Raw genomic sequence first — 25,808 nt, 5'->3', positions numbered from 1 at the left:
AGCCCTGATGGCTATGTGCTACTTGCAGTATCAAAGGCAGTGAGCTTATATCCACCAGCTGCTGGGGAGCATGGGTGATAGGGTGCTGTTGCACCGTGTCCTGCTTTGTTGGTCCCTGGTCGACTGCTGCTTGGCCACTGGGTGAACAGAGTGCTGGACTAGATGGACCCTTGGTCTGATCCAGCATCAGGGCACTTCTGATGTTCTTATGCTATTTGTGCCGTTAAACTAACAATCTGATTTGGTCATAAATCCAAGTCGATTGACAGAAGTTATCAACCTGCAGTTCACACCAGAGTGCTTCAGACATAATGCCAAACCATGATTTGATGTTCATGAATGGGGATCCTTGCTTGCAGGGCAAGTGAAAACCATGATTTCTGGTTCAAACCGAACTGCAAGCTATGATTTGCCTCAAACCAGGGCAGCAGCAGGGAATGTTACTGGAGGTTGCACTTGGTCCTGATGGCTAAGTGCAACCTCCATTCTCAGAGGCAATAAGTCCGTATGCATCTGTTGCTGGGGAACATGGGTGGGAGGGTGCTGTTGCACCGTGTCCTACTTATGGGTCCCTGGTCAACATCTGGTCGGCCATGTGTGAACCGAGTGCTGGACTAGATGGACCGTTGGTCTGATCCAGCAGGGCTCTTCTTTCGTTCTTATGAGAGCATTTTTGCCACATCCTTTTGGTGTTTCTGTATAGAACCAAAATTGCCACACACCAAAGATAATAATCGTAATCCGTAGCAGAAGTGTTTAGGGCACCCTACAAATGCAAGGCAGAACCTCAAGTGCGATGAAGCACCAAGGAGGTGTCATTCTGATTCAGCTGGAAACGCCAGGAAGCCAACACCTTCACCCTGCTCGCTCAGATACTCCTCCATGATGTCACGATTGGCCAGGGAGAATTTCACACTCCCCCCTCGCATGAAGACGTTGGCTGTTCCTGATTTAGCCAGAGGATTTCAAAATCAGCAGCTAAAATAGTCCAAGACCTTATTTCTAGATGGCTTAAGTTTTAAGCATGTTTCCTAAATCCAGCTTTCATCTCTCTATATTGGGGGAGGGGGACAACTTGTGGCCCTCCAGATGTTTTGGCCTGTAACTGCCAAGAGCCCTGGCCAGCATAGCCGATGGCGAGGGAAGATTGGAACTGCAGGGCAAAGGATCTGGAGGGTGACACTAGCTGCCCGCTCCTGCTGTAAATATTACAACCAAAGCATCGGCCGTCCAGGTAGTTTCTCATAGCAAACCTTTATGCCAGCTAACAATTCAAGTACTTGAGCAAGCCAAGGACACAGGCAGATATTTACTCTCCTAATCTCTTTCCTGTCCCACACCCGCAGAATACACAGGGCTCCTGTGTTTACGTAATTTGCCTATCCTGGAGGAAGTAAGTTCAGTAGGTGGTCACAATGGACCCAAAGGAAAGCCCAAATGCACACCTTCTAAGAGCTTCTGCAGGCTGTTCCTCATTACGTGGATGTTTTCGATACCAATGAATTTAAAACGGATGTTGTCATAATTGTCAACGTTCTCGTACCCCTTCCCAGCAGCTCGGTTGGCCATGGCGTTCAACTGGAAGAATCAAACGGCAAAAATTATTAGTGGCACTTTTAGACTCGCAGGCTCACACTGTCCCATTCCATTGCCACCTCCCTCTAAGCACAGTTTGAGAAAAGTAAAAAAAACCTGCCCATTGTATTCTGTATGCAGTGTATAATCAGCCCCCTTACCCTCAAAAGGGTATATAAGGCAGAATATGGGACCTGTGGGGGAGCATCCCCAGAAACCTTCCTCCTCGCCCCACTAGTAGCATCAGGTATTACAGAGGAGGGCAACGAGGATGATCAGGGGTCTGGAAACAAAGCCCTATGAAGAGAGACTGAAAGAACTGGGCATGTTTAGCCTGGAGAAGAGGAAGACAAAGGGGAGACGTGATAGCACTCTTCAAGGACTTGAAATGTTGTTACACAGAGGAGGACCAGGATCTCTTCTCAGTCATCCCAGACTGCAGGACACAGAATAATGGGCTCAAGTGACAGGAAGCCAGATTCCGGCTGAACATCAGGAAAAACAGGAAGCCAGAATCCGGCTGAACATAAGAAAAAACTTCCGGACTCTTAGTCCAGTATGGCAATGGAACCAATTCCCTAGGAAGGATGTGGGCTCTCCCACCCTAGAGGCATTCAAGAGGCAGCTGGACAACCATCTGTCAGGGATGCTTTAAGGTGGATTCCTGCATTGAGCAGGGGGTTGGACTCGATGGCCTTAGAGGCCCCTTCGAACTCTACTATTCAATGATTCTATGATGCCACTCCCAGCAAGCGGCAGCCAATGAAGAGAACGGGACAATGACGGTATGCGGCTTTCTGCAGCAGCCACCCAGCTTCGCTAGCAACTTGTAATAAGCTCAAGCTTTTCAGGGAAGCCTGGAATGTACTGGAGAATAATTGAAAAACCTACCAAAAAAACCTTTTCATTTCCTGGAACCTTTTTGGCATTTGGCATCAGGAAAAATGGTACAGCAAGGCTCTTCATTACATTTGGAACAGGGGTCACAACATAAATATGACACTCACTGGTGACCTCAGGCCAGTCTCTGGCTCGGTTCGCACATCATAACTACCAAGTTGTTGGTTCATAGAATCGTAGAGTTGGAAGGGGCCTAAAAGGCCATTGAGTCCAACCCCCTGCTCAGTGCAGGAATCCACCTTAAAGCATCCCTGGCATATGGTTGTCCAGCTGTCTCTCGAAGGCCTCTAGTGTGGGAGAGCCCACAACCTCCCTAGGTAACTGGTTCCATTGTCATACTGCTCTAACAGTCAGGAAGATTTTCCTGGAGTCCAGCAGGAATCTGGCTTCCTTTAACTTGAGCCCGTTATTCCGTGACCTGCACTCTGGGATGATGGAGAAGAGATCCTGGCCCTCCTCTGTGTGACAACCTTTTAAGTATTTGAAGAGTGCTATCATGTCTCCCCTCCATCTTCTCTTCTCCAGGCTCAACATGCCCAGTTCTTTCAGTCTCTCTTCATAGGGCTTTGTTTCCAGACCCCTGATCATCCTGGTTGCCCTCCTCTGAACACGCTCCAGCTTGTCTGCGTCCTTCTTGAAGTGTGGTGCCCAGAACTGGACAAAATACTCTAGATGAGGCCTAACCAGGGCTGAATAAAGAGGAACCAGTACCTCACATGATTTAAACCTTGGATAGTAATAAACATTTGGGAGTAAGCCAGTGGGCTGGCTCCTGGTTACCCAATCACTCCTGCTGCAAACCATTGGTTCTAACAACTCAAGAGTTCTGTGTTCAGGCATCACAATAAACAACCCAGGGATGAAGCAACCCTGGGTTGTTTAGTTCAGGAGGAAAAATCGGGCAACCAGGAGCCAAGCATGCTCACTCACTCCTGCTCATTTATGCTTACCTAGGATTTTAAAAACCAAACCAAACCAAACTGAATAGTCAATCTCTTTCAACCTAACCTAACTTAAAGGGATATTGTGGGAATGCATCAGTCTCAACTAGGCAGCAGAAAGCCAGTATACAGATGTAACAGCCCGCACTGCCTTACATACGAAAATTCAAAATCTAAGACTACTCTATTAGATCTACAGACAAACAGTTTTATAACTCAGACCACTGCTCCATTTAGTCCAGGGTTGGGGAATGTGCGGCCCTCCCAATGTTGTTGCGATACAACACCCAACTTCCCTCACTACTGGCTAGGCTGATGGGAGTTGCACTCCAACAACCTCTGGAGGGCCACACGGTCCCCACCCCTGGTCCAGTCAATACTGTCTATCCCGAGAGCAGCTCTTCAAGGCGGAGAAAGCTCTTTGTCAGCCCTGCAAACTAATGGCCCTTCCTTACCACGGATTTAATTCTGGCCACAGAAATTACCTTAAAAGTTTACCAAGTGTGTAGCTGTTAACCAGGACATGAGTAGACCAAAAATTCATGGGAGCACAGGATAAACAGCAACAGATGAAACCTTCAGCTCTGAGTTTTTTTAAAAACACACATACATGCAAGTTCCTAGACATCAGAGCTGTGAAGTTGTGTATGTGAGCATTTTGCGATGTTGCCCCAAAACTCAGAGGCCAGAGTTGAGGCTGTTACATCTCCCCATGACAAGCAAGTATTCTACAAAATAAATGTTACATTTGCATATTGCGCAATGGTGCTACTTCTAACGGACAGTGCAGATTTCCTTCGCATGGAATGTTATTGTTCTTCATGCAGCCCTGAAGCATGCATCCTTTACAGCCAGGACGTTCTTTAGCGCATCACTGTCTGTCAGAAGTAGCACCAGACTCAAATTCATGAGCGCCCATAAATCCCGTAAAGCGATACCTTTGGCCTTGTGTCTACAACATACATGAACGGACTTCCTGGGTTGGCTTCCCTAATCTCTTGCAGAAGCTGTTCATCCTCCAGGCAGCGAGCGCTAAACCCGGACAAGGGCTGGCTACACCGGCATAAGGCAGCCTGAAACACAAAAAGAGCTTGCAATGTGGAGGAGGCAGGGACTTGCGAATCAGCAAAACTTGAGCTCGTTGACATTCCCTGAAATCTGCCTCAAAACCCGTCCCAACCCACGTCTGTTTCAGAGTGCAAACTTGGTTTTTTCTGTTCGCATGAAAATTTATACACATTTCAGTGTGCATTTTTCCAAATCTGCACATCAATTATGCACATTTTTAAATGTACGCATTTTTCTCCTATGGACTTAAGTGTGTTTGCGTACATTTTTAAATGTATGCAATATTTCACATTTGTTTTCCAAATGTACGCATTTTTCAAACTTTTTTTTTGAGCCCACGAATGGCATAACAAGCTTGGAAATGCATGGACCACAGATGGTGTTCAGGTCCATGTTCAGGCAGTGTAAATTGCGTAAATTCTGCTTTAAAATGAACAACAACAAAAATCCTCATGCATCCTTAGCCGCCGGATAAGAAGTTCATCAATGCAGAATTGTCCAACGACATATTGCATGTAGCTGAAGCTTTGGTCCCATGACATGCATACCTCTTAGGAGGAAAGTATGTGGGAGAATACCGAGAGCATGTGGGAGAATACCGAGAGCATGTGGGAGAATACCGAGAGCATGTGGGAGAATACCGAGCGCATGAAGCAGTCTTGCCCAACCTTGTGCTTTGGACTGTAACTCCCAATATCCCAAGCTAGCATATCCAAAGGATGGCCAATGCTGGTTGGGAATGATGGGACTTGCAGTCCCAACACATCTAGAGGGGGTCAGGTTGGGGAAGACTGGTATGGACACAACGGCTCAGTTCAAGCAACACATTTCTCAACAGTGGTTTTAGAAATCCACAGTGGAGTTTTTATACCACCGTTGAGAAATGTGTTGTCTGGTGCGAAAACTCCATGCAATGGTAGAGGTGGTTTTTTTAAGAAAACATTCGACACTGAATATCCATGCTGTGTAGAGGAGAGTTCCTGCACAATGGCGATGTTGTGTGGAGGGCTCCGTGGAGTTTCCCGGTGCATTGAGATGACTTTTCCCACTGGTTACAGAGTTCCCTGGCAAGAGTGGCGAAAGGAACACTTGCCACTCTAGGAGAGCCGGCAGGATTGTGGGGGTTTTTTTGGTGGTTTTTTGCAGCAATGGCTGATGGGATAGCATCAGGAGGACTGGGGGAAGAGAGAGGGAGGAGGAACTGTCAATCAAACGTCGCGTTGACTTATACTCAATTCCACGGGAGCCCACAGTCACACAATGGTGGAGTTAGAACATTCTGTGTGGGGAATACTTCCTACAAACTCAACAGTTGATTGGAGTTTTCACACTGCATAGAGAAACACGTTGTCTGAACCGAGTGAATGGGTGAGTTTGATATTTATTTTATTTATTTCTTTATTTATTACATTTTTATACCGCCCAATAGCTGAAGCTCTCTGGGCGGTTCACAAAATATAGATTTGATTTGGACCCCATATGCATAAGGAGACTTAAAAGACGCAGTCTCCATTTAGAGATTACTGCCTTTTGGATAAGGAAGCAATGCCTTTTCGGGAACTAAGATTATCATCCCCATACGTACTTCAGTTTGTCTCTATTTATATTTAGCTATAACTTCTCTCACACACTGGTGGCAATGCTGAGCAATCAGAATGCAAGTTTAATAGCATACACACCATCAGTTGAGGAAAGTTTCCTCAGGAAAACAAATTCAGTTGCGAAATAATTCGGCACATATTTGTGCCTAGGGCACTGCAGAGGCAGCAAAGTTAAAGACTAAGCACTCAGCATTTTTTTTTTTTGCAATGAGAACAAGCACCACTTAATCAGAATAATAATAATAATAATAATAATAATAATAATAATAATAATAATACCACCGTTCCAAGCTTTTTTGTCTGGTGCAAAAGGCTGAGATTAGCAGGGGTAAGATTTAATTACAAGCATAACCAGCTTTGTAGTTCCAAGAAGGAAAGAGGTACTTCTTCAAGGTTGAGCTAAAGAGAAAGTTGCTACCAAGTGCTTTAATGCCACTTTTTACAAATGGAACTCAGTGGGACAGCGCTTACAGCAGCCTTCCTCAACCTGGGGCGCTCCAGATGTGTTGGACTACAACTCCCAGAATGCCCCAGCCAGCTGCTGGCTGGGGCATTCTGGGAGATGCAGTCCAACACATCTGGAGCGCCCCAGGTTGAGGAAGGCTGGCTTACAGCAACCCCAGCTCCTCTACCTATTTATATAATTAATAGACAAATAGACTGTATCTGTAAGGCCCAGTAGCCACGGCAAGGCCTGGGACACCTGCGTGCATCAAAGCCATCAGCAGCACTTGTAGGCTCTGGAGCATGTAGCAAGGAGCTGGCTGCACCCCATTATTCCTGCAGAGACACCACAGGGGAATGAGGGGGTGTTGGGAGGGGGGAGGAGAAAGGGGATCAGGTCTTCATCATGCAGGCCACAGGCAGCACAGAGTCCTCTATCTGCCATCACTCAACAGTTGCTGGAACATGTAACCTGGTTCATTTCACGTCTACCTCCTTCCACTCCATCCCCGCAGCAAGGTTTTGGATGTACCTAAGTTGGAAGCTCAGAAATTCAGCCTTACCCCGCCCCGCTGATTTTAAGGGCTCAGATTAATCTTCAAAAAGTGTTCGGCGTTGTTGTTGTTTTTAAAAAATATGATTCTACCTTTTGCAGAGACCACCAGTGAGGGAGGAAGCAGCAGCCAGGCACCTCTCCATCGTGCCTGGGTCCAGCTCCAGCTGAGAGCTCCCTCCCTCCTGCTACCAACTGACACTGCAGAGGCCACCAGTGAGGGAGGAAGCAGCAGCCAGGCACCTCTCCATCGTGCCTGGGTCCAGCTCCAGCTGAGAGCTCCCTCCCTCCTGCTACCAACTGACACTGCAGAGGCCACCAGTGAGGGAGGAAGAAGCAGCCAGGCACCTCTCCATCGTGCCTGGGTCCAGCTCCAGCTGAGAGCCCCCTCCCTCCTGCTGCCAACTGCCAACTAACTGCTGAACTTTGCAACTAAGATTGTAGTGCCTGAGTTTGCTTTCCTTTTCCCCCCTCCTCCTCCTCCCTCCCAATCCCCTTTCCTTTTGTGTCATGTCTTTTAGATTGTAAGCCTGTGGGCAGGGGCTGTCAAGAAATACTTTTGTAAGCCGCCGTGAAAGCCTTTTTTGGCTGAATGGCGGCATAAAAATGCTTAAATAAATAAAAAAATAAAAATAAATCTCTAATCTAAATGAAATTCAAAGCAGGTCATCTAGCCCTGAGCGGGGAACAATAAATTACTGTCTTAAGATGGATCACAGCCGATGCTATTTTGCTCAGCCATTTCTAAGAGCATAAGAACTGCCCTGCTGGATCAGACCAAGGGTCTATCTAGTCCAGCACTCTGCTCACACAGTGGCCAACCAGCTGTCAGCCAGGGACCAACTAAGCAGGACCCACAAGCAGGACATGGTGCAACAGCACCCTCCCACCCATGTTCCCCTGCAACTGGTGCACACAGGCTTACTGCCTCGGATACTGGAAGTAGCACATAACCATCAGGGCTAGTAGCCATGGACAGCCTTCTCCTCCAGGAATTTATCCAATGCCCTTTTAAAGCCATCTAAATTGGTGTCCTTCACCACATCTTGTGGTAGCCAATTTCATAGTTATGCAGCGTGTGAAGAAGTCCTTCCTTTTATTTGTCCTGAATCTCCCACCAATCAGCTTCATGGGATGACCCCATTGGGTTCTAGTATTTTGAGAGAGGGAGAAAAATGTCTCCCTATCCACTTTCTCCACACCATGCAGAATTTTGTACACTGCTATCATCTCTCCCCTTAGCCTCCTTTTTCCAAACTAAATGATCACAGCTGTTATAAACGTCCTTCTTAGGGGATATGCTCTGGATCATTTTAGTTGTCCCTTTCTGCACTTTTTCCAGCTCTGCAGAATGTTGTCTCTGCTTAGGCAGGGGAAATCAGTTTTGAACACTCTTGGCCTTGTTAAACACACACACACACACACACACACACCCTGCATATAAATAGCTAGCACAGCAGGGCGAAACATCTGCTCCCGGTGTGCTAGCTTCTGCTTGCAGAGAGCTTTTCTAGAAGGAAGACTCTTCAAAATGAGATTCCCTACCTGAAGCACATTTCACATAGTGACCTCTCCCACCGCACTGTGTTATATATACGTTGACAAGCTCCCAGAAAAGGCTCACAAGACAGGCAGAGCTCAAAACAGCGTCACATGGATATATGAGGAGTTATTTCTTGCGTTGGACAGACCAAACCCCATAAAGAGTGGAACATGCGTGACTAACGTTATTCTCTTTGTAGAAGTAGGAAAGCACTGGGATCCGACCTCGGCTTCTAAACTTCGAGCTCCCCATCACCATCGCCCTGGTAGCTGCTTTAGGCACCACTAGTTCCGGAGAGTACGTGTTGCAGACCTAGGACAAGAAAAGGAGTGAAGGGGAAAGAGCACTGGGACCTTAAATTATTCATCGGCGTGGTATTAGCTTGCCGAAGCATTTATTACAGATTTGCAATCTAGCACTTGCCAACAATAACCAACCCAGTATTGAAATGAAAGCAAATTAGCTGCAAGAGCCTACGGACATTAACGGCGTTTGTTCACAATCAGTGTAAGATCATCGAATCATAGAATAGCAGAGTTGGAAGGGGCCTACAAGGCCATCGAGTCCAACCCCCTGCTCAATGCAGGAATCCACCCTAAAGCATCCCTGACAGATGGTTGTCCAGCTGCCTCTTGAAGGCCTCAAGTGTGGGAGAGCCCACAACCTCCCAAGACACCGTTGTTGCAAGTCAAACAAAATAGGAACATAGGAATCTGCCTTATATTGGGTCAGAACGTTGCTCCTTCCAGCCCAGTTTTGTTGATAGTGGCTCTCCAGAGACAGAAATCAAACTTGGGACATCCTGCATGGGTAGCATGTGCTCTATCACTGAGCTACAAGCCTTTCTCACGATGATCCGGAGTAAGAGGGGACTTGCTCCAAGTTACGTGCAAGACTGGTTTGAACAGAGAGCAGGACCTTTTCCGTTGTGGCCCCATTGTTGCACAGTTTCCTTGGGAAGCTTGCCAATATGTGCCTTCAGGAAACATTGCAGTGTTTTGTTTTATTGTTTCGACTGAGCTTATGAATATAAATCTCACCTAGCATACCATCTAGTCCAGCAGGAAGACTTAAAGTACGTAACTAGAGTACCATGCTGGTAAAAGTGTGCCTGGAGTGTACCACTTTGGACTGCAGGTGAAGGGATCACATTCAAAACGTCGGTTTTCTATAAAAACCCTTAACAGTTTGGGACTAGGGGACCTACAGGCCTGCCTTCTCCTGCATGAACCTGCTCAGCTAAACATCAGCCTCACCGGCCCTGGCTCTATGTCAACTGCAGTCAGGTAGGTGGACTTGAAAATGGTGTTTTCAGTTGCTGCACCTCTGTTGGTGGAAAGGCTATTAACTTTTCGGCATCAGGTAAAAAAAACTTTTATTTGCCCAAGCTTTCTAATGCTGCCAATATTTAATGCTGGATTTTTAAAAAACCTTTTAGATCTTGGCCTAGAATGCAGCTTTTGTGATTCACTGTTTTGGTTTGATGGTCACTGATTTTATGCAAGTCCCCCCCCCCCTTTACATGGCTCGCAATACCTGATGGAATGCCTCTCCCAACCTGAATCTACCCAGTCACTATAACCATGTCCCGAAACATGTAGGGCTTTATAGGTGAAAAACAGCGCCTTGAAAGCATATAGGAAGCCAATGCAAATGGGCCAGAAACAGTCTTCAGTGCATTCACATTTATATCATTTTTATATTGTATTTTATATTATAGTTTTATACTGTTGTTTTATACTTTGAATGTTTTTAATTTTTGTGAACCGCCCAGAGAGCTCCGGCTATTGGGCGGTATAGAAATGTAATAAATAAATAAATAAATAAATAAATAAATAAATATCAGGGGACCCGGTCACAAGGGCAGGCCAATTCACTGGAGACTTTCCCTGAAAACTTGGCAGGCACTAAGCAAAGGGTCCAAATAAAAGAAAATGGCTGAACAATAGGGCTGTGCACTGCCTCAGATCTGAAACCCGAATCCGAAGCGGATTGGGGTGGTTCGGACCTTTCTGAACCAGATCTGAGGCGGTTCGGGCGAGGGCTGAGGCGGTCCGAAGCCAATTGGCTCCAAAGCTTCGGGCCGCCTCGGTGGTTCGGAGCCGGCCCTGCCCCCCACCCCTGACCTGTCTCCTTACATGCTGCTTCTGTCGCCACCACGTTTCTTCTGGTGGCTTCCGGTGCCGCCAGAAATGAAAGGGAGTAGGCCGTGCGATTTTAAGTTATTGCATGGCCTACTCCCTTTCATTTCCGGTGGCACCGGAAGCCGCCAGAAGAAAGATGGCGACGGAGGCAGCAGGCAAGTTCCCCTTACCTGCATCTGCCACTGCCTTGCGTCCGGCGGCTTCAACTCAAGGACGCTGAAGGCCGGAAATAAGCCAGCGGCAGCAGCCGCCACAGGTAAGTGGGGAAGGGGGTCTTACCTGGTGCCTCCACTGTCCGTGGCAGCGGGCGGTGGAGGCACCAGGTAAGTGGGGAGAATTTTTTGGGTGCCGGCTGCGCAGCTGGCACCCAGAAAACTCTGACTCACCTTGGAGGGTGCGAATTTTGCTTCGGCTTCGAGGCAGTTCAGGAACCCCAGAGGCAGCCCTGAGGTGGATTGGGGCTGCTTCGGGGGCTCCGGATCGGCCTCGGAGGCAAATTGGGGGGGTCCCTGCACAGCCCTACTGAACACACACATATATGTGCAAACACACTCCCATATAAAACAAACCTCCTCGCATGTAGGAAAGTCTACATCCTGGAGAGGGATTCTAGCCAATTCTTTCTCCCCAGACACCTTGGTTTTCCACGTGAGGGTAAAGGAAGTGTTAGAACAGCCTTCCCTAGCCTGGTGCCCTCTGGATGCGTCCGACTACAACTCTCACCATCACCAGGTTAGGGAAGGCTGCATCAAAAAAATTAAGTGACTGGCAGTAGATTCACAACAGACAATTTGTAGCACTTCACAAAATGTTTAATTCCCAGATGATGTAACACTGCCACAAGAGGCAGATGCCAGCCACTGAATCGGAGTGCTTTAAAGTGGAATTTAAAAAATCCATACAGGGTGGGTCTATCCATGATAGCTCAACAGAACCTCTGGATTCAGAGGCAGGATGTTATGGCAGGGGAACTGAAGGGAGGATGAACAATGGAGAAGAGTTACTGCTGACAAGTTACTTGGGGGCTTCCTGGAAGCAGCCAGCCAGCCAGCATGAAAAACAGGCTGCTGGACTAGATAAAAGGTTTGTTCTGATCTTCTCCAGACTCTTCTTCTATGCCCTTAACACACTTCTGCAGTTTGAACGGTTCAGCCCAGGAGAAGTTTTACCATGTGATCAGCCTTCTTAAGTGATATGCTCCTAGACTATCAATGCTTTTAATGATTGCATTATTATTATGATTGCAAAGCACCTCTTTGGCCACTAGAATCACCCCTTACTCAGATACAATTTATTTATGTTTTATATCTGGCTTTGTAGGATATAAATGCTTCCAAGGCAGCTTACAAGTAAAATCAAAATTCACAAATAAAGTCACGATGAAGCAATATCAAAACGTAACACGGTAACCAGAACCCGGCTGCCGGCTGGGCAAGAATCACCTCGTAGTCTTTGTTAGCATCAGTAATTTCCCAGTAGTCGTTAGGAATCCCCATCCGCTGGTAGTCGACTTTGACATCTATCAGCGTCCAGCCCATCTCCCGGTTGTCCTTGGGCATTTTCGGGTTGTAAGAGAAAGCATAAAGTTCTTCCGATTTCACTGGAGCACAAAAGCAATTTTAAGAGAGGCAAAGATCAGTCATTTGGGTATGGAGGTCAAGCCAAAGCGTTTCAGAAAACCACGAACACACACGGTGAAGTTAGGAGCTGTCTCTTTCATTCAATCATATGAGATTTGTTTCTTTCACAACTTCCCTCACCCTTGAAAACAAAGCCTAAAATTACTAACCCACAAAACATTTTACTAGTGTCCTCGCCGGCTAATCCACACACATGCCTGTGATAGGTTTTTTGTGAACCGCCCAGAGAGCTCCGGCTATTGGGCGGTATAGAAATGTAATAAATAAATAAATAAATAAATAAAATAGTAAACTTTGTCATAAAAGAAGAGAACCACCTTTCATAAAGCTTCTGTGCCAAGTTGTTTGAAAGCAAAAGACACCTTAAACCACGGCTTTAACCACAGTGAATAAGGCTTTTTGCTTTATTCACCGTGGTTAAAGCCGTGGTTTAAGGTGTCTTCAGAACAGGGCCAGCATGTTTGATTTAAACATGATCAAACATAAATAAAGGAACTGGCTGGGGTCCTTCCTCTACAGACACTTTCCCTTCCTCTTCAGTGTTTGCTTTATTACTTACATCTTGTAATACAAAGGAAAGCATTGCGGTCTTTTATATCTAGCCCAATACGGAAAATGTCATGTCTGCACTAATTTTATCTGACGCTCACTTACCTGCCTAGAACTGTTTCAATAAGATGCTCTCAAATTTGGGGGCCGGGGGGGGGAGAGGAATGATGGTTCCCTCAAGCATTAAGGTCAAATCCTGTGACAGCTTCAGTATTCAGACAGACAAATGAAACCTCCCGTCCATCCCTCTTTGCTGTCTGCCTTCCCAGGATTCCTCTTTTGCCTTTGCAAAATGCAAATCCAATCGATAATTCATCCTGCTGACTCTCACAAAGCTCTCCAGGGGCAGATTGGGCCCTGCCAGCACCTGATAAAGTAGCCAATATGCCAAACGGGTAATTATTTCCTAGCGGGTAGTCACCTGCTAGTAAATAATGAGTAATTATGTGCTCTGCTGAGGACAGATACTGTGGGATTCTGTGAAGGAACTGAACCAGAACAAAACTATGGGAACTCGAGCAGGATAAAGGGCCCAGTACACTAAAGTAGCAAGACAGCAGAAGCTGCCTTCAGGACTTGATCGTGAGAGATACTGTGATCTCAGCTGGGTCACAAACAGATGCAGGAGCCTCACCAGGCCTAAGAACATGAGAAGCGCCATGCAGGATCAGACCAAGGGTCCATCTAGTCCAGCACTCTGCTCACACAGTGGCCAACCAGCCATCAGTCAGGGACCCACAAGCAGGACACGGTGCAACAGCACCCTCCCACCCATGTTCCCCAACAACTGGAACACACAGGCTTACTGTCTCGGATACTGGAGGTAGCCACTGACAGCCTTCTCCTCCAGGAATTTATCCAACCCCCTTTTAACATCATCCAAATTGGTGGCCATCACTACGTCTTGTGGTAGTGAATTCCACAATTTAACTATGCCCGTGAAGGTTCCCACTGCAGCCTGTCTAATCCCTACCAAATTCCACACACATTGCTATGGGAAAGAACTGACCCATTCATGGCTGCTACTACATGCAGTGAAGCACCGTGTAAGAATAAATATATGCATTTATTACATTTATTCTCCCCTAAAATTATTGTTCAAGGTGGCCAACAATGCAAACGAAATAATAAAGTTATAATAAAAAAAAATATGTTAGAAATATACTCATTAGCATTCCCACTAATTAGTTCCAGTTTGCACTGAACTTGGTGGCAACTTTCCATGCAGATCAATCTTATAACAGTATAACTATAATTAAAATATAATATTACAATACTCAAACTATAAACGGCTAGAACTATTTCAAATCCCCCTTTCCCCATTTCAGTTCTTACTTAAGGAGGAATTGAAAATTTGGTATTGAATTCAGATGAAAATGACCATTTTTTCATTGAAAGGTTATGGGCATATTGACGTTCAGCCCCCAGAGCAACCAGTGAGAATTTGGCACCACAGCCTGAAAAAAAAATTCCATACAGACATGGAATAATGGGCTCAAGTGACAGGAAGCCAGATTCTGGCTGGACATCAGGAAAAAGGCCCTGACTGTTAGAGCAGTACGACAATGGAACCAATGACCTAGGGTGGTCGTGGGCTCTCCCACACTAGAGGCCTTCAAGAGGCAGCTGGACAACCATCTGTCAGGGATGATTTAAGGTGGATTCCTGCATTGAGCAGGGGGTTGGACTCGATGGCCTTGTAGGCCCCTTCCAACTCTGCTATTCTATGATTCTATGATCTTCGCATATCACAAACTTTGTCAGTGCTCAATGCCAATATTTTACTCCAGGCTTAGAGAAGTGGATTCCCTCACATTTCAATTGCTACTGCTTCACTTTGTGCTCCAAGTTCTCTCTTTTTCATCACCACAATTCAGGCAATCTTTCCTAACATGCCAAGCGGACCAAATGTATTTTAGAAGGTCAAGCAAAAATGCTTTTTTGAACCTTTAATCCTTCAATTTACACAAAAACAACAAAAATGTGTGAATGCTACCAACGTTCTGCCCAGACAAAACATAGGATATTTCTACGCTTGACAGGAATAGCACAACTTCTCAATGCATTCCTTTCTTACTGTCCAGTTCAAGAGGCACTCAAAGGTCAATAACAAGAGCTTTCCATCCTCATCCTGAAACCACACTGCCAGGATATTGAAACAGGCTGCACTGCACAAGTACCTGGCTGCGAGAGTTTCAGCAAAGACGTGTAGACTTCATGACAGTCCCGTTCCTGCCCAAGGACAAAGTGAGCCACACGGAAGTTCTTGCAGTGAATAAGCAGCGGGCATCCAGATGCGGTCAGAGGCAGCTTCTCCACAGCGGCAATATGGTGGTGAAGAATCTGTAGAAAACAGGAAAACAGGAAAAGAGCTCACGGAGGCCCATTCAGAGTGTTCTTCCTGCGGATTTCACCTTAAAATAAGAACTTGTGCCAATCTGGAGGAAGTGGCTTGACAGTGAAAACTTAAGGAGCAATTCTAACTTCAAGTAGTGGCTGTTTAGATTTTAGAACCACCAAACATCCAGTATTTATTATTGAGAATTGAGAGTTGGCATGAAAGACATCGTAATTTGACTTCTACAAAGTGAAATCTCACAGCTAAAGCCACCATACGCCCCAGGCGCCCACATTGTTTATTAAGATGATTCACTTCATAAACATGAATTAAATCTAGGATGGTGCAGGTACTTTGAATCAGACTTATAAACAGCCACTTCCCCGGGGGTAAGTGTCTCCAGGCAGGGGTGCTTTTCAGACTTTGATTCTCTTTTTCTTTGAAGGCACAAATGACTAAGATAGGGATGTGTGGGCAGGCAAAGCTAGGAAGTAAACTTGCAAGCTAATAATTTGAGAAGGAACTTATTTGCCAAGCTGCTTTTCCATTTTCCCTTTCATGAAATAAAATTAATTCAGTGTGAAAATACAGGGATGAATATGAAAAGTGAATAATTAATTGGCATCCTATACTTTTCTCTCTTATCTCTGTACTGCGCAGACACCCTTCTGGCAAAGCATAACTGTGTGAGCAAAACATTGCTGAACCTTTAAAGGTGCAAGTTTAGATCTTAGATAATGTTCATTACTAAAAAAAAATGCTACTCTCATGTCCAAAAATTGAATAATCAACACAAATGCTGTTGAACATCAGTGGCTGAAGAGAGAGCAGCAGAAGAATGCTATTGACTTGATTCCCAGTTGGAGGATCTTTATGGGCATAACTGGTTGACCACTGTTGGAAAGAGGGAACTGGAGTCTTGGGCCGGATCTACACTACTGCTTTAAAGCGCTTTATAACAGTTTTATAGCGCTTTATAACAGTTTTATAGCGCTTTATAACTGTTATAAAGCGCTTTAAAGCAGTAGTGTAGATCCGGCCTTGGACAGGGTGGATTTAATTTAAATCACTACTCAGAAAGACTCGATTTAATCATGTGACTTCCCCCCTCCACAAAAAAGTGCACTCTATTCATTGAATTTTTTGAAACTTAGCACTTAAGAGGTAAGGGGTTGATTCTGTGTACATAGATTTGCAAAAGAACAATGGGACTGTGATCTCTGCAGACATAAATTCACAGTTTTGAGAACTGTAAAACCAAGCATCTGTGATAATATTTTCTAGAGAGAAAAAAATGCCCAATAATCTTACAGAAACCTCTGGAAGAGCATGACATTGTGAATGGATTAATGGAATTCATTTACCCAAAAATTTAAACATTGCATGAATATACAGCCTCATGCTACATAATTAAAAACTAATCCTTATTTCATGATGAATAACCTTTGGACTATAATGTATCTTAAATAGAAAACGATCTTTAGAAAGATTTTTCCTCAAAAAGCATTTTATTTTAAAAAATCCGATTTAAATAAAAAAATCAGATTAAAAAAATAATAATCATTGATTATTATCCACCCTGGTCTTGGACTGATCCACTGGGGCTCTCTCCTTATGTCCTAATGCTCATGTCATGCTTATCAGACATAGCTCAAACATATCACTATACACTAATAGGGTTAAGCTGTTTACACACTACTGTGGAAATCAGTACACCTCGTTAGCTCACAAGATGTCCCCAACCTGGTCCTCAGGCTGCCCCTGTGCTCCGACATTACCCATGTCTCCTTTCGAACTTCAGCCGAAGCATCTACGTAGATCAGATGAGTTGCTGTCAGGTATAGTGTCCCATTTGCTGGCTTTCTGTTGGCATATCGATCTAATAACTTGACATTTTCTACCTACAGGTTAGGGGGGAAGAGAAGAACCAATGAGAACATGTCAAAAAGATCTCTAATGCACCAGATCAGTCACAGCACGTAAAAGCCATACGCGTGCCCAGATTGGATGCAGGCTCTTTGGACAGGCTTGGAAATGAGCAATCCAGTCATTGGCCTTATGGAAACCATGCCATTCTTGCGATCCTAAAGCACGGAGCCTCGTCCTCCAATGTCCTTGTCAGGGTGCGAGCCAGTTAGGTCAGGCTTGCAATAGCCTCTCATCTGCTACCTTTGATGAGGAAAAATCACTTCTAGGAGATCAAGCAAGGAAGCTTGTTTTTAAATATAAGAACATTAGTCCTCTGCCCCACAGCCAACCATTTTGAGGCTGTCAGTGTATTTGTAAAACTTACATAGGTTGGTCCAACCCAGAGTCTCATGAGCCAGGAGGTTTTGTCAGAGCTACCTAGGGCAGGGATGGGCAAAAGACAGAACGGGATCCACTGGTAGTTCTCTGGATGATCTGAAAGGGTTTCTGACACTCCATGGTTCAACAACAGCAACAACTAAAGGTTCTTCTTTTTATTTCTTAAGTAGACTGTTCTAAGGGGAGGAATTTTTTGTGCAAAGTCATTTTTGGTACTGTCAACCATTTCCTGCACTGGGTGTGGACTCAAAGGCTCTCTTTTCTGTAATCCAAAGTTCATGCTTGTGCTCCTAAACTGCTATTTGGCATCTGGCTCAAGTAACTAGTAGACTTTTGCTTAGAACTGAAGTGTTGCTCTGGAGCTTATTCCTGAATAGATACACGTAGAATTGAGCTGAGTTTTGTATGCTTGGTGGGAAAACGTCCAAATTGGTACAAGCTACATCTTCCCTTGGTCCTGCCCACTGCTGGAATGTGGTTCCCAAGACCCTTCCCAAATTAAAATTCAGCTCTTGGACTGAAAAAGGTTTCCCACCCCCTGCTCTAGTCAGTGTTTTAGTGTTTAAAAAAAAGGAAAGAAGAAGTAGATCTGAGAAACCTAAAGTATACCTCCTCTGCCCAAAATGACATTTCCACCAACTTTGACCTGATTAGGGCCTCTAGCAAAATAGCTCCAAATGTCTGTTCTTGCTGTTTTGCCAGTGGAAACCACCTTGATTTCCAGGTGATATGTAACAGTTGAAATATGACCTGAAAAGACTAGAACACAGCTGGCTTAAGGGTTAAGCAGAAAATGGCCAACTCATGGCATGTATATTGTTTAAAAATATGCCTTGACCATTGAGAGCAGCTCAATCATCCTCTTTTGCTGACACCCCATTGGCAAAGGGCTCTCCAGTGAATCCTTTCAGGATGGCAACCACGGGGTGTCTCTGAAGAGGCCACCTGTTCAGGTGGACTTTCAGGGCTCAGGTTTAAGTCTGTAGGTAAAGGCTTGCTTTTGTTACTCACTTCACCAATTTGGGGACATGGGAGGCTGTAAATCTACTAGTCAACACCAGGTTTCCTGCAAGGTTAACTGCCAAAGCATGGAGCTTTCATGGTTTAAACTTAAAATGGAACAACATTTGCATGGCTCAGTTTTAATATAGAAAGACAGGATAGGAATTGAAGAATAAAATTATGGACAACTGAAGCTTTAGGTCAGTTCCCTGCCACATCACTTTGGCACAGTTTAAAGAAAGAATTTCTCATGTTCCTGTATCTTCTGTAAGCCAACAGCCAGCAAAACAGGACAACAGAGTGCAATGTAAATATCATAATAAGGACAGAGGTAGCAAGATGGCTAAATTCAGTGTTTCCCTGATATCTGAATGCCTGATCATTACTCCATTCATTCAGTGTTTGGTTTTCTTATCTATGTTGCTCAGATAAGAGGAAATGAGGTTAAAGGGGGGGGAATGCATCCAGGTTCTTTCATCTTCAGATAAGATTCTACTGCTCAGCTTAAAGAGATCCTAACTTTTTGAAGTCACAAATATTTTAAAATAAAAGCTCCACATTGAAGTTGCTTCTCATTACTCAGTGACCATTTCTTTTTTTTAGAAAAATTGTTTCATGTACTTGCAGGATAATAATCAGTACAGGTTTCAAAGACAGACTCGAATATTCCATCAGGTGCAAAGCTGGCTAAGCAAAATGTTTTCTTCACATGTCCCAACACACCCAAAAGTTTGAAATATATGAGAGAGAGAGAGAGAGAAGAAGAAGAAGAAGAAGAAGAAGAAGAAGAAGAAGAAGAAGAAGAAGAAAATTGAATCCAAGCCTTCAGAAAACAGAGAGCCGGTGTAGCATTGCAGATACCATGAATCGCAATGTCCCTAGTTCAAATCCTGCCATTGAACTCACTAGGTGACCTCAGCTCCCTCCCATCTGCACTGGCCATGATCATCCTCCAATAGTGAACTAGGAGAGCCGATAAGACTAACGTCAAAAAAGGCCCACCGAGAAGTAAACGGGAGGTGTGTCAGGATATTTCAGGGAATCCCAAGGTTTGCAGAAGTAGAAAAAAATATTTATTTATTTATTTATTTATTACACTTATATACCGCTCCCATAGCCAGAGCTCTCTGGGCGGTTTACAGAAATTCTAAAATTGAGATTAAAAACAAGTATACAAAATTTAAAAATTTAAAACACAGAACATACACACATAAAGCATTAAAAACCGTTAAAAAAACTAAACATGTGGGTGATTAAGATGTGCTGCCATATGCCTGGGCAAAGAGGAAAGTCTTAACCTGGCACCTGATTTGGGTATCAATCACACCGCTGTGCCCACCCACCCACCGGCCTAATGTGAACTCAGCATGCTCAGTCACCACACAATGCTGAGCATTTGTTGGGGAAGGAAATGGAGGAAAAAATCCTGGAAAAGGGCATGGCTGGCTGGCACCCGGAACGGGAACATTGTACACTGATATATTTTGTTGCAGATCCCACTTGTCATATGATTATTTTTATTTAACAAAATAAAACAAAACAAAACAAATTTTACAAATTAAAATCATAATACATAGAATTGAATAACCTTATAACATTTCTTATTTAATATTTTGACATCATCCCATAACATAAAGTGCACAGATCCCACTAGAATGTAAGCCTATGCGGCAGGGTCTTGCTATTTACTGTTTTACTCTGTACAGCACCATGTACATTGATGGTGCTATATAAATAATAATAATAATAATAATAATAATAATAATAATAATAATAATTGTACAGACCTATTTTGCAAGGCTGTTGGAAGAATAAGATTATTAAGTGCTCATTACATACATACCCCCAAACTGCAAAATAAATACCGATTATGATTATGATTCCGCTCAGGGATGCCAGAGTCTGAAACTGCCCCTCCCCATTCTGTGTACTAGTTCACTAGTTCACCTCCTTTTCACTGCCTTTTCAATTAGTAACTAATTAGCTCTGGCATTATTCATACACCATACTTACGCCTATAGTTAATTATTCTTGTGCTTGTCTTTGGCAAGCAAACTTAACCCGGACATTCCTACTACCAGCTAATTCATAAAGACCCTTGAATTCTAAGAATTAGTGCAAGATCTTTCAGCTTCAACTATTTTGAAAGAAAGTTCACACAAAGCTACTATATTGAGCCATACTTTGGTAGGGACACCTCCCAAAGCAAAAATCCAGTAAAGCAAGAAGTGAGAGCAGAAAATTCCATTGGAACAATATTTCTGAGGTAGATTTATTAACCTATCCTTCATTGATTTAATATTTACACTATTAATATTTACAATATTTGCAGGCAAACCGAATCTCCAAAGGTTGTAATTTTGGAATGACAGGACATGGTAGAAATATTCGCAGTGTCATACGCAGAGTTATTATGAATTAACTGCAAGTTTCTGCTAACAATCACTGCTTCCAAATTAAACACATTGCTAAGCCCACTGACTTCTGGGATTTCCTGAGTATTATAGTGTTTTACAGGACTAAAAGTTACAATAAGTGCATAAAAGGACTAGCCACGCATTCTCCCCGCTTTTTTTTTATCCCAACCTCTATTTGGAGGTTCAGTTCCGCCATCAAAACTGCAAGCCAGAGGAGCAAGGGGCTACGATCACATTGTACAGATGCAGATCTTCTATCTGTCCTGGAAGTCAGAGGAAGTCAGTGGTGGAAATTTAAATTCTGTAGAGAGGTGGGCTGAGTTATTGGAGACCTGGGAGCAATCGTTAATGCATGTTAAAAAAAACCAGTAATGAAAGCAGACGCGCTGTGTTATGAACTTGCTTGGAATACCTGACCTCTAATTTTGTGTGCATGGGGGTTGAGGGGAAAGGAGGACCAGGTTAGCTCTGTGTTGAGGGGAATATTACCAATATGAACTAAATATAGAGGAAACTGGTCTTGGCTGACCCTAAAGAGTGTTCTGACTCAAAGTACACTGGGTCTTAATCGATGGTTTTAAAGTGTATTGGTTCTTAACAAATCGGTTATTAACCTTGAGGTTGCACTTTCTACTCTCCTTTCCTTTCTTCCCACAGGCTTATTTATGTATGTATTTATTTATTGCATTTTTATACTGCCCAATAGCCGAAGCTCCCTGGGCGGTTCACAAAGGACAGTTCAGGGCCAACACTGGTGAGCCACTAGGAATGGGGGACTCTTGCATCTTGCTGCAATATCTCACTGGGGCAAAGAACTTGATTTTGTGAACCGCCCAGAGAGCTCCAGCAATTGGGCGGTATAGAAATGTAATAAATAAATAAATAGATCTCCCTGCATCACAGGAAATGAGGGCAGCAGCCATGAGGGTGTAGCCTCCTTGATTTCCAGGTGATTTGCAATAGTTGAAGTAGGGCCTGGCTTCAGGTTCAAGCAGAAAATGGCCAACTTGTGGCATGTATATTGTTTAAAGTTTTGCCACAGCAGTTGACAGCAGCTCGATCATCCTCCTTTCATGACATCCTAATTGCAAAGGGCTCCCCAGTAAATCTTTTCTGCATGCCCTAGAAAAGAACCTCTTAAAATAAATAAATAAATTCCCTTCCCCATCCTTTTAAGAAGCAAAGAAAATCTTCAACACACTTAAAATAATAGAAGCTGTGTATTATTGGCATATGAGAAAACTACAAAGCATCCCAGGGCACCTCAAATAGTATCAGATCTATTGTAGCATATGCTTTTGTGGGGCAGAGCCCACACTGTCAGATACATAAAGCAGTCCCCTAAGTGGACGGATAAGAGCATATACCCTAAATTTAGAGAACACACACAGACAGAGTCAAGCAATACAAAAGACGGTTGCAGGTGTGTCCTATTTCTATGCAGAACATAAATGAATACCAAATCCAATCAGTATGGGGGCAACCCCATGGGATTGATGGGGTTATAGTACTCCCCTTGAAGACTCAGATTTGCAGTTTGAACGTATCTCTAAATCCAAATTTGCGAATATCAATAGAGAGTTTTGTGGTACCGTAAAAGCAGGGGTGGGCAGAAGTCCAGACATTTGGGACTTCAACACCCAGAAGCCCCTGTCAGCATGATCAATCATCATGAACGATGGAAGTTGAAATCCAAACCATGTGAAGGTTTGAACCCTACTTTCTGCCCATCTTGCCTTAAAGACAAACCGCTTTAGGGCACAAACCTATGCATCTTCCCAGGATACCCCAGCCAGCATCCATAGGTTTGAGCCTTTACAGTTGCATGTAAATACAGCCCATTTCATTGGATGTATGAAATTATCTGGAAGATTTATATACACAAGATGTACAGAGAAACATATATACACATACACACACACACCAAGAACAAAATACCTTAACAAAGACCAATTACACTTCTAGGCAAACTCAAAACGTATGCAAACTAACACGCAAACGTGGTATATTCATATAGAGTAACACAGCCACGCTTCTGAAATTCACTAATTAATTCCAGTTCAGCAGTTACAAAGGGAGCATAGCAGAACACACTCTGCACATGTTCATAACGAAGTGGGCTGAAAGCTCAGACGCTCAGTAGGCCTTGAGGAAGAGAACCAGCAAAAACACACCTATAGAGGAACAACGGCTTTCTGTGATGAGCAAAGCCCCTTCCAGGATTTCTTGAAACCATATTCCGCCTTGTAAAGTTTCCTAATAAATTCCAATTCAAAAGCAACAATGCAACATATACTTGCACACAGGAATGCGTTCTCCATATGCGCAGAGGCCCTATTGCTACTATAAAAAGAGTCTTGTGCGGTATAAAAATGCAATAATAATAATAATAATAATAACAACAGAGGCCCTCTGAGATGAACTACAATATGATACATAAAAGTTAGCTTCTACCCCAACCGCACCAGTGAAAACCAGGCTCTGAGGCTGAGATCCCAGGTAGCATCCATCACTTAACGTATGCCAACAGGGCAAGGCAGGGTGTGTAGTGGGTTGCTAGAAATCTGGAACAAGATGGGATGAGGGTCTGACTGGGTCTTGGAGGAGGAAGGGGCAAACCCCAAATTAAGGGCAATTCTTTCCTTTAGCAAGCTGAAGGGCTGACCAAGGCCAAACTCCACAGTCTGCACATTCCAATGCAGGGGCAGCACCAATACAGGAATGCACTCTGCACATGCTCAGAGGCGCTTGCCTTAGGCTGCATAGGATTTGCCCTCACTCTCTCACATTCGAAATCTGGAACAAGGTGGGATGTGGCCTGTCTGGGTCTTGGAGGAGGAGGGAGTAAACACCAAAGTAGGGGCAGCAATTCCTTCCTTTAGCAAGCTGAGGGGCTGCTCCCAGGGCTGACTGAGCTGGGAGAGTGGGCATCCAAACGGCAGATGCGGTTCAACGTAAGCAAGCGTAAAGTGATGCACGTTGGGGCAAAAAAAACCAACTTCAAGTATAACCTAATGGGATCTGAGCTGGCGGTGACCGAACAAGAAAGAGATCTTGGGGTTGTGGTGGACAGTTCGAAGAAAATATCCACCCAGTGCACAGCTGCTGTAGAGAAGGCAAACTCCTTGTTAGGCATTATAAGAAAAGAAATCGAGAATAAAACGGCCAGGATCATACTGCCCTTATACAAATCTATGTTGCGTCCACACTTAGAATACTGTGTACAGTTCTGGCCACCACACCTAAAAAAGGATATTATAGAGCTGGAAAAAGTGCAGAAAAGGGTAACTAAAAGGATTAAGGGTCTGGAGCATCTCCCCTACGAGGGAAGTTTACAACAGCTGGGATTGTTTAACTTGGAAAAAAGGAGGCTAAGGGGAGACATGATAGAGGTGTCCAAAATTCTGCACAGTGTGGGGAAGGTGGATAGGGAGACATTTTTCTCCCTCTCTCAAAATACTAGAACCCAATGGCGTCATCCCATGAAACTGATGGGTGGGAGATCCAGGACAAATAAAAGGAAGGACTTCTTCACACGGCGCATAGTTAAATTATTAAATTATTAATTTTATTTTTAATTTAATTTAATTTTTAGTTCCTTACGCCTGGAACGCTCTTCCAGAACATTTGAGAACTACAAGTTCAATCGCAGCTTTTAAAGCTCAGCTAAAAACTTTTCTTTTTCCTAAAGCTTTTAAAACTTGATTTTGTTCTGACTTTTATACTGTTAGTTTTACTCTACCCTGTGCCTGTTTGGTGCCTTCTCTTCCCCTCCTTATTGTTTTATTATGATTTTATTAGAATGCAAGCCTATGCGGCAGGGTCTTGCTATTTTATTGTTTTACTCTGTACAGCACCATGTACATTGATGGCGCTATATAAATAAATAATAATAATAATTATGGAACTCACTGCCGCAAGATGGGGTGATGGCCACCCATTTGGATGGCTTTAAAAGGGGGTTGGATAAATTCCTGGAGGAGAAGGCTATCAATGGCTACTAACACTGATGGCTATGTGCTACCTCCAATATCAGAGACAGTAAGCCTGTGTGCACCATTTGCTGGGGAACATGGGCAGGAGGGTGCTGTTGCACCATGTCTTGCTTGTTCATCCCTGGCCAATGGCTGCTTGGCCGCTGTGTGAACAAAGTCCTGGACTAGATGGACCCTTGGTCTGATCCAGCATCAGGGCTCTTCTGATGTCCTTAACCAATTCCAATGCAGGGAGAGCGCCAATAAAGGAGCGCACTCTGCACATGCTCAGAGGCGCTTGCCTTACGCTGCACGGGATTTGCCCCCACTCTCTCGCATTCAAAAACAGCCTCTGGGTCCGGGACCCTCCCCTTGTGTGGGTGGGGGGGGGGCGAGGGGGTGGGAGGGGGCGTGCGGGGAATGTGGGGCGGGGGAGGCTGAACAGGCCCTTGAAGGGGGCAGGGGAGTGTGAAGAACCGGCGCCTGCCTCTTCACCCCGCTTACCTTCGGCGTCGTGATGTGCTCCATGGCTGAAGCGGGCCCTACCCCGCGCCGGCCGGCTGCCCCTTCCCTCACGCGAAGCCCGCTCTGGGCCCAAGCCCGGCCTCTTCCTCGGCTCGCTCACTGGCCTTCGGCGCGAAACATCGCGAGACTCCGTGATGTGCCGAGGGGGAGGCGGCCGCTGCGGATAGAAGCGGCGGGCGCCATTTTGCGTGAGGGCACAGTGCCCACACGCGGCTCGGATGCGTCGCCTCGCCTCCTGCACGGACTACCTCTCCGCAAGGCGCTTTGCTAAATCAAAGCCGACTCTC

At 44.7% G+C, this 25,808-nt stretch overlaps 1 protein-coding gene across 1 annotated transcript in view; it reads right to left on the bottom strand.

Moving 5' to 3' along the window:
- MTMR8 (myotubularin related protein 8) overlaps positions 1 to 25,577 on the bottom strand; it is a 42,410-nt gene extending 16,833 nt beyond the window's left edge. Inside the window, exons 1-7 of the mRNA XM_063141841.1 lie at positions 25,501 to 25,577; positions 17,075 to 17,197; positions 15,139 to 15,301; positions 12,212 to 12,369; positions 8,809 to 8,937; positions 4,355 to 4,489; positions 1,446 to 1,578 (exon numbers count right to left, since the gene is read on the bottom strand). Of these exons, the coding sequence (XP_062997911.1) occupies positions 1,446 to 1,578; positions 4,355 to 4,489; positions 8,809 to 8,937; positions 12,212 to 12,369; positions 15,139 to 15,301; positions 17,075 to 17,197; positions 25,501 to 25,524 (865 nt within the window). The 5' untranslated portion in view covers positions 25,525 to 25,577. The remainder of the gene's footprint in view (positions 1 to 1,445; positions 1,579 to 4,354; positions 4,490 to 8,808; positions 8,938 to 12,211; positions 12,370 to 15,138; positions 15,302 to 17,074; positions 17,198 to 25,500) is intronic.
- Positions 25,578 to 25,808: the final 231 nt, after the last annotated feature.

The sequence above is a fragment of the Elgaria multicarinata genome, chromosome 15 (genome assembly GCF_023053635.1).
Source record: "Elgaria multicarinata webbii isolate HBS135686 ecotype San Diego chromosome 15, rElgMul1.1.pri, whole genome shotgun sequence".
Lineage (NCBI taxonomy): Eukaryota > Metazoa > Chordata > Lepidosauria > Squamata > Anguidae > Elgaria > Elgaria multicarinata.
This window is presented reverse-complemented; position numbering and strand designations above follow the sequence as displayed.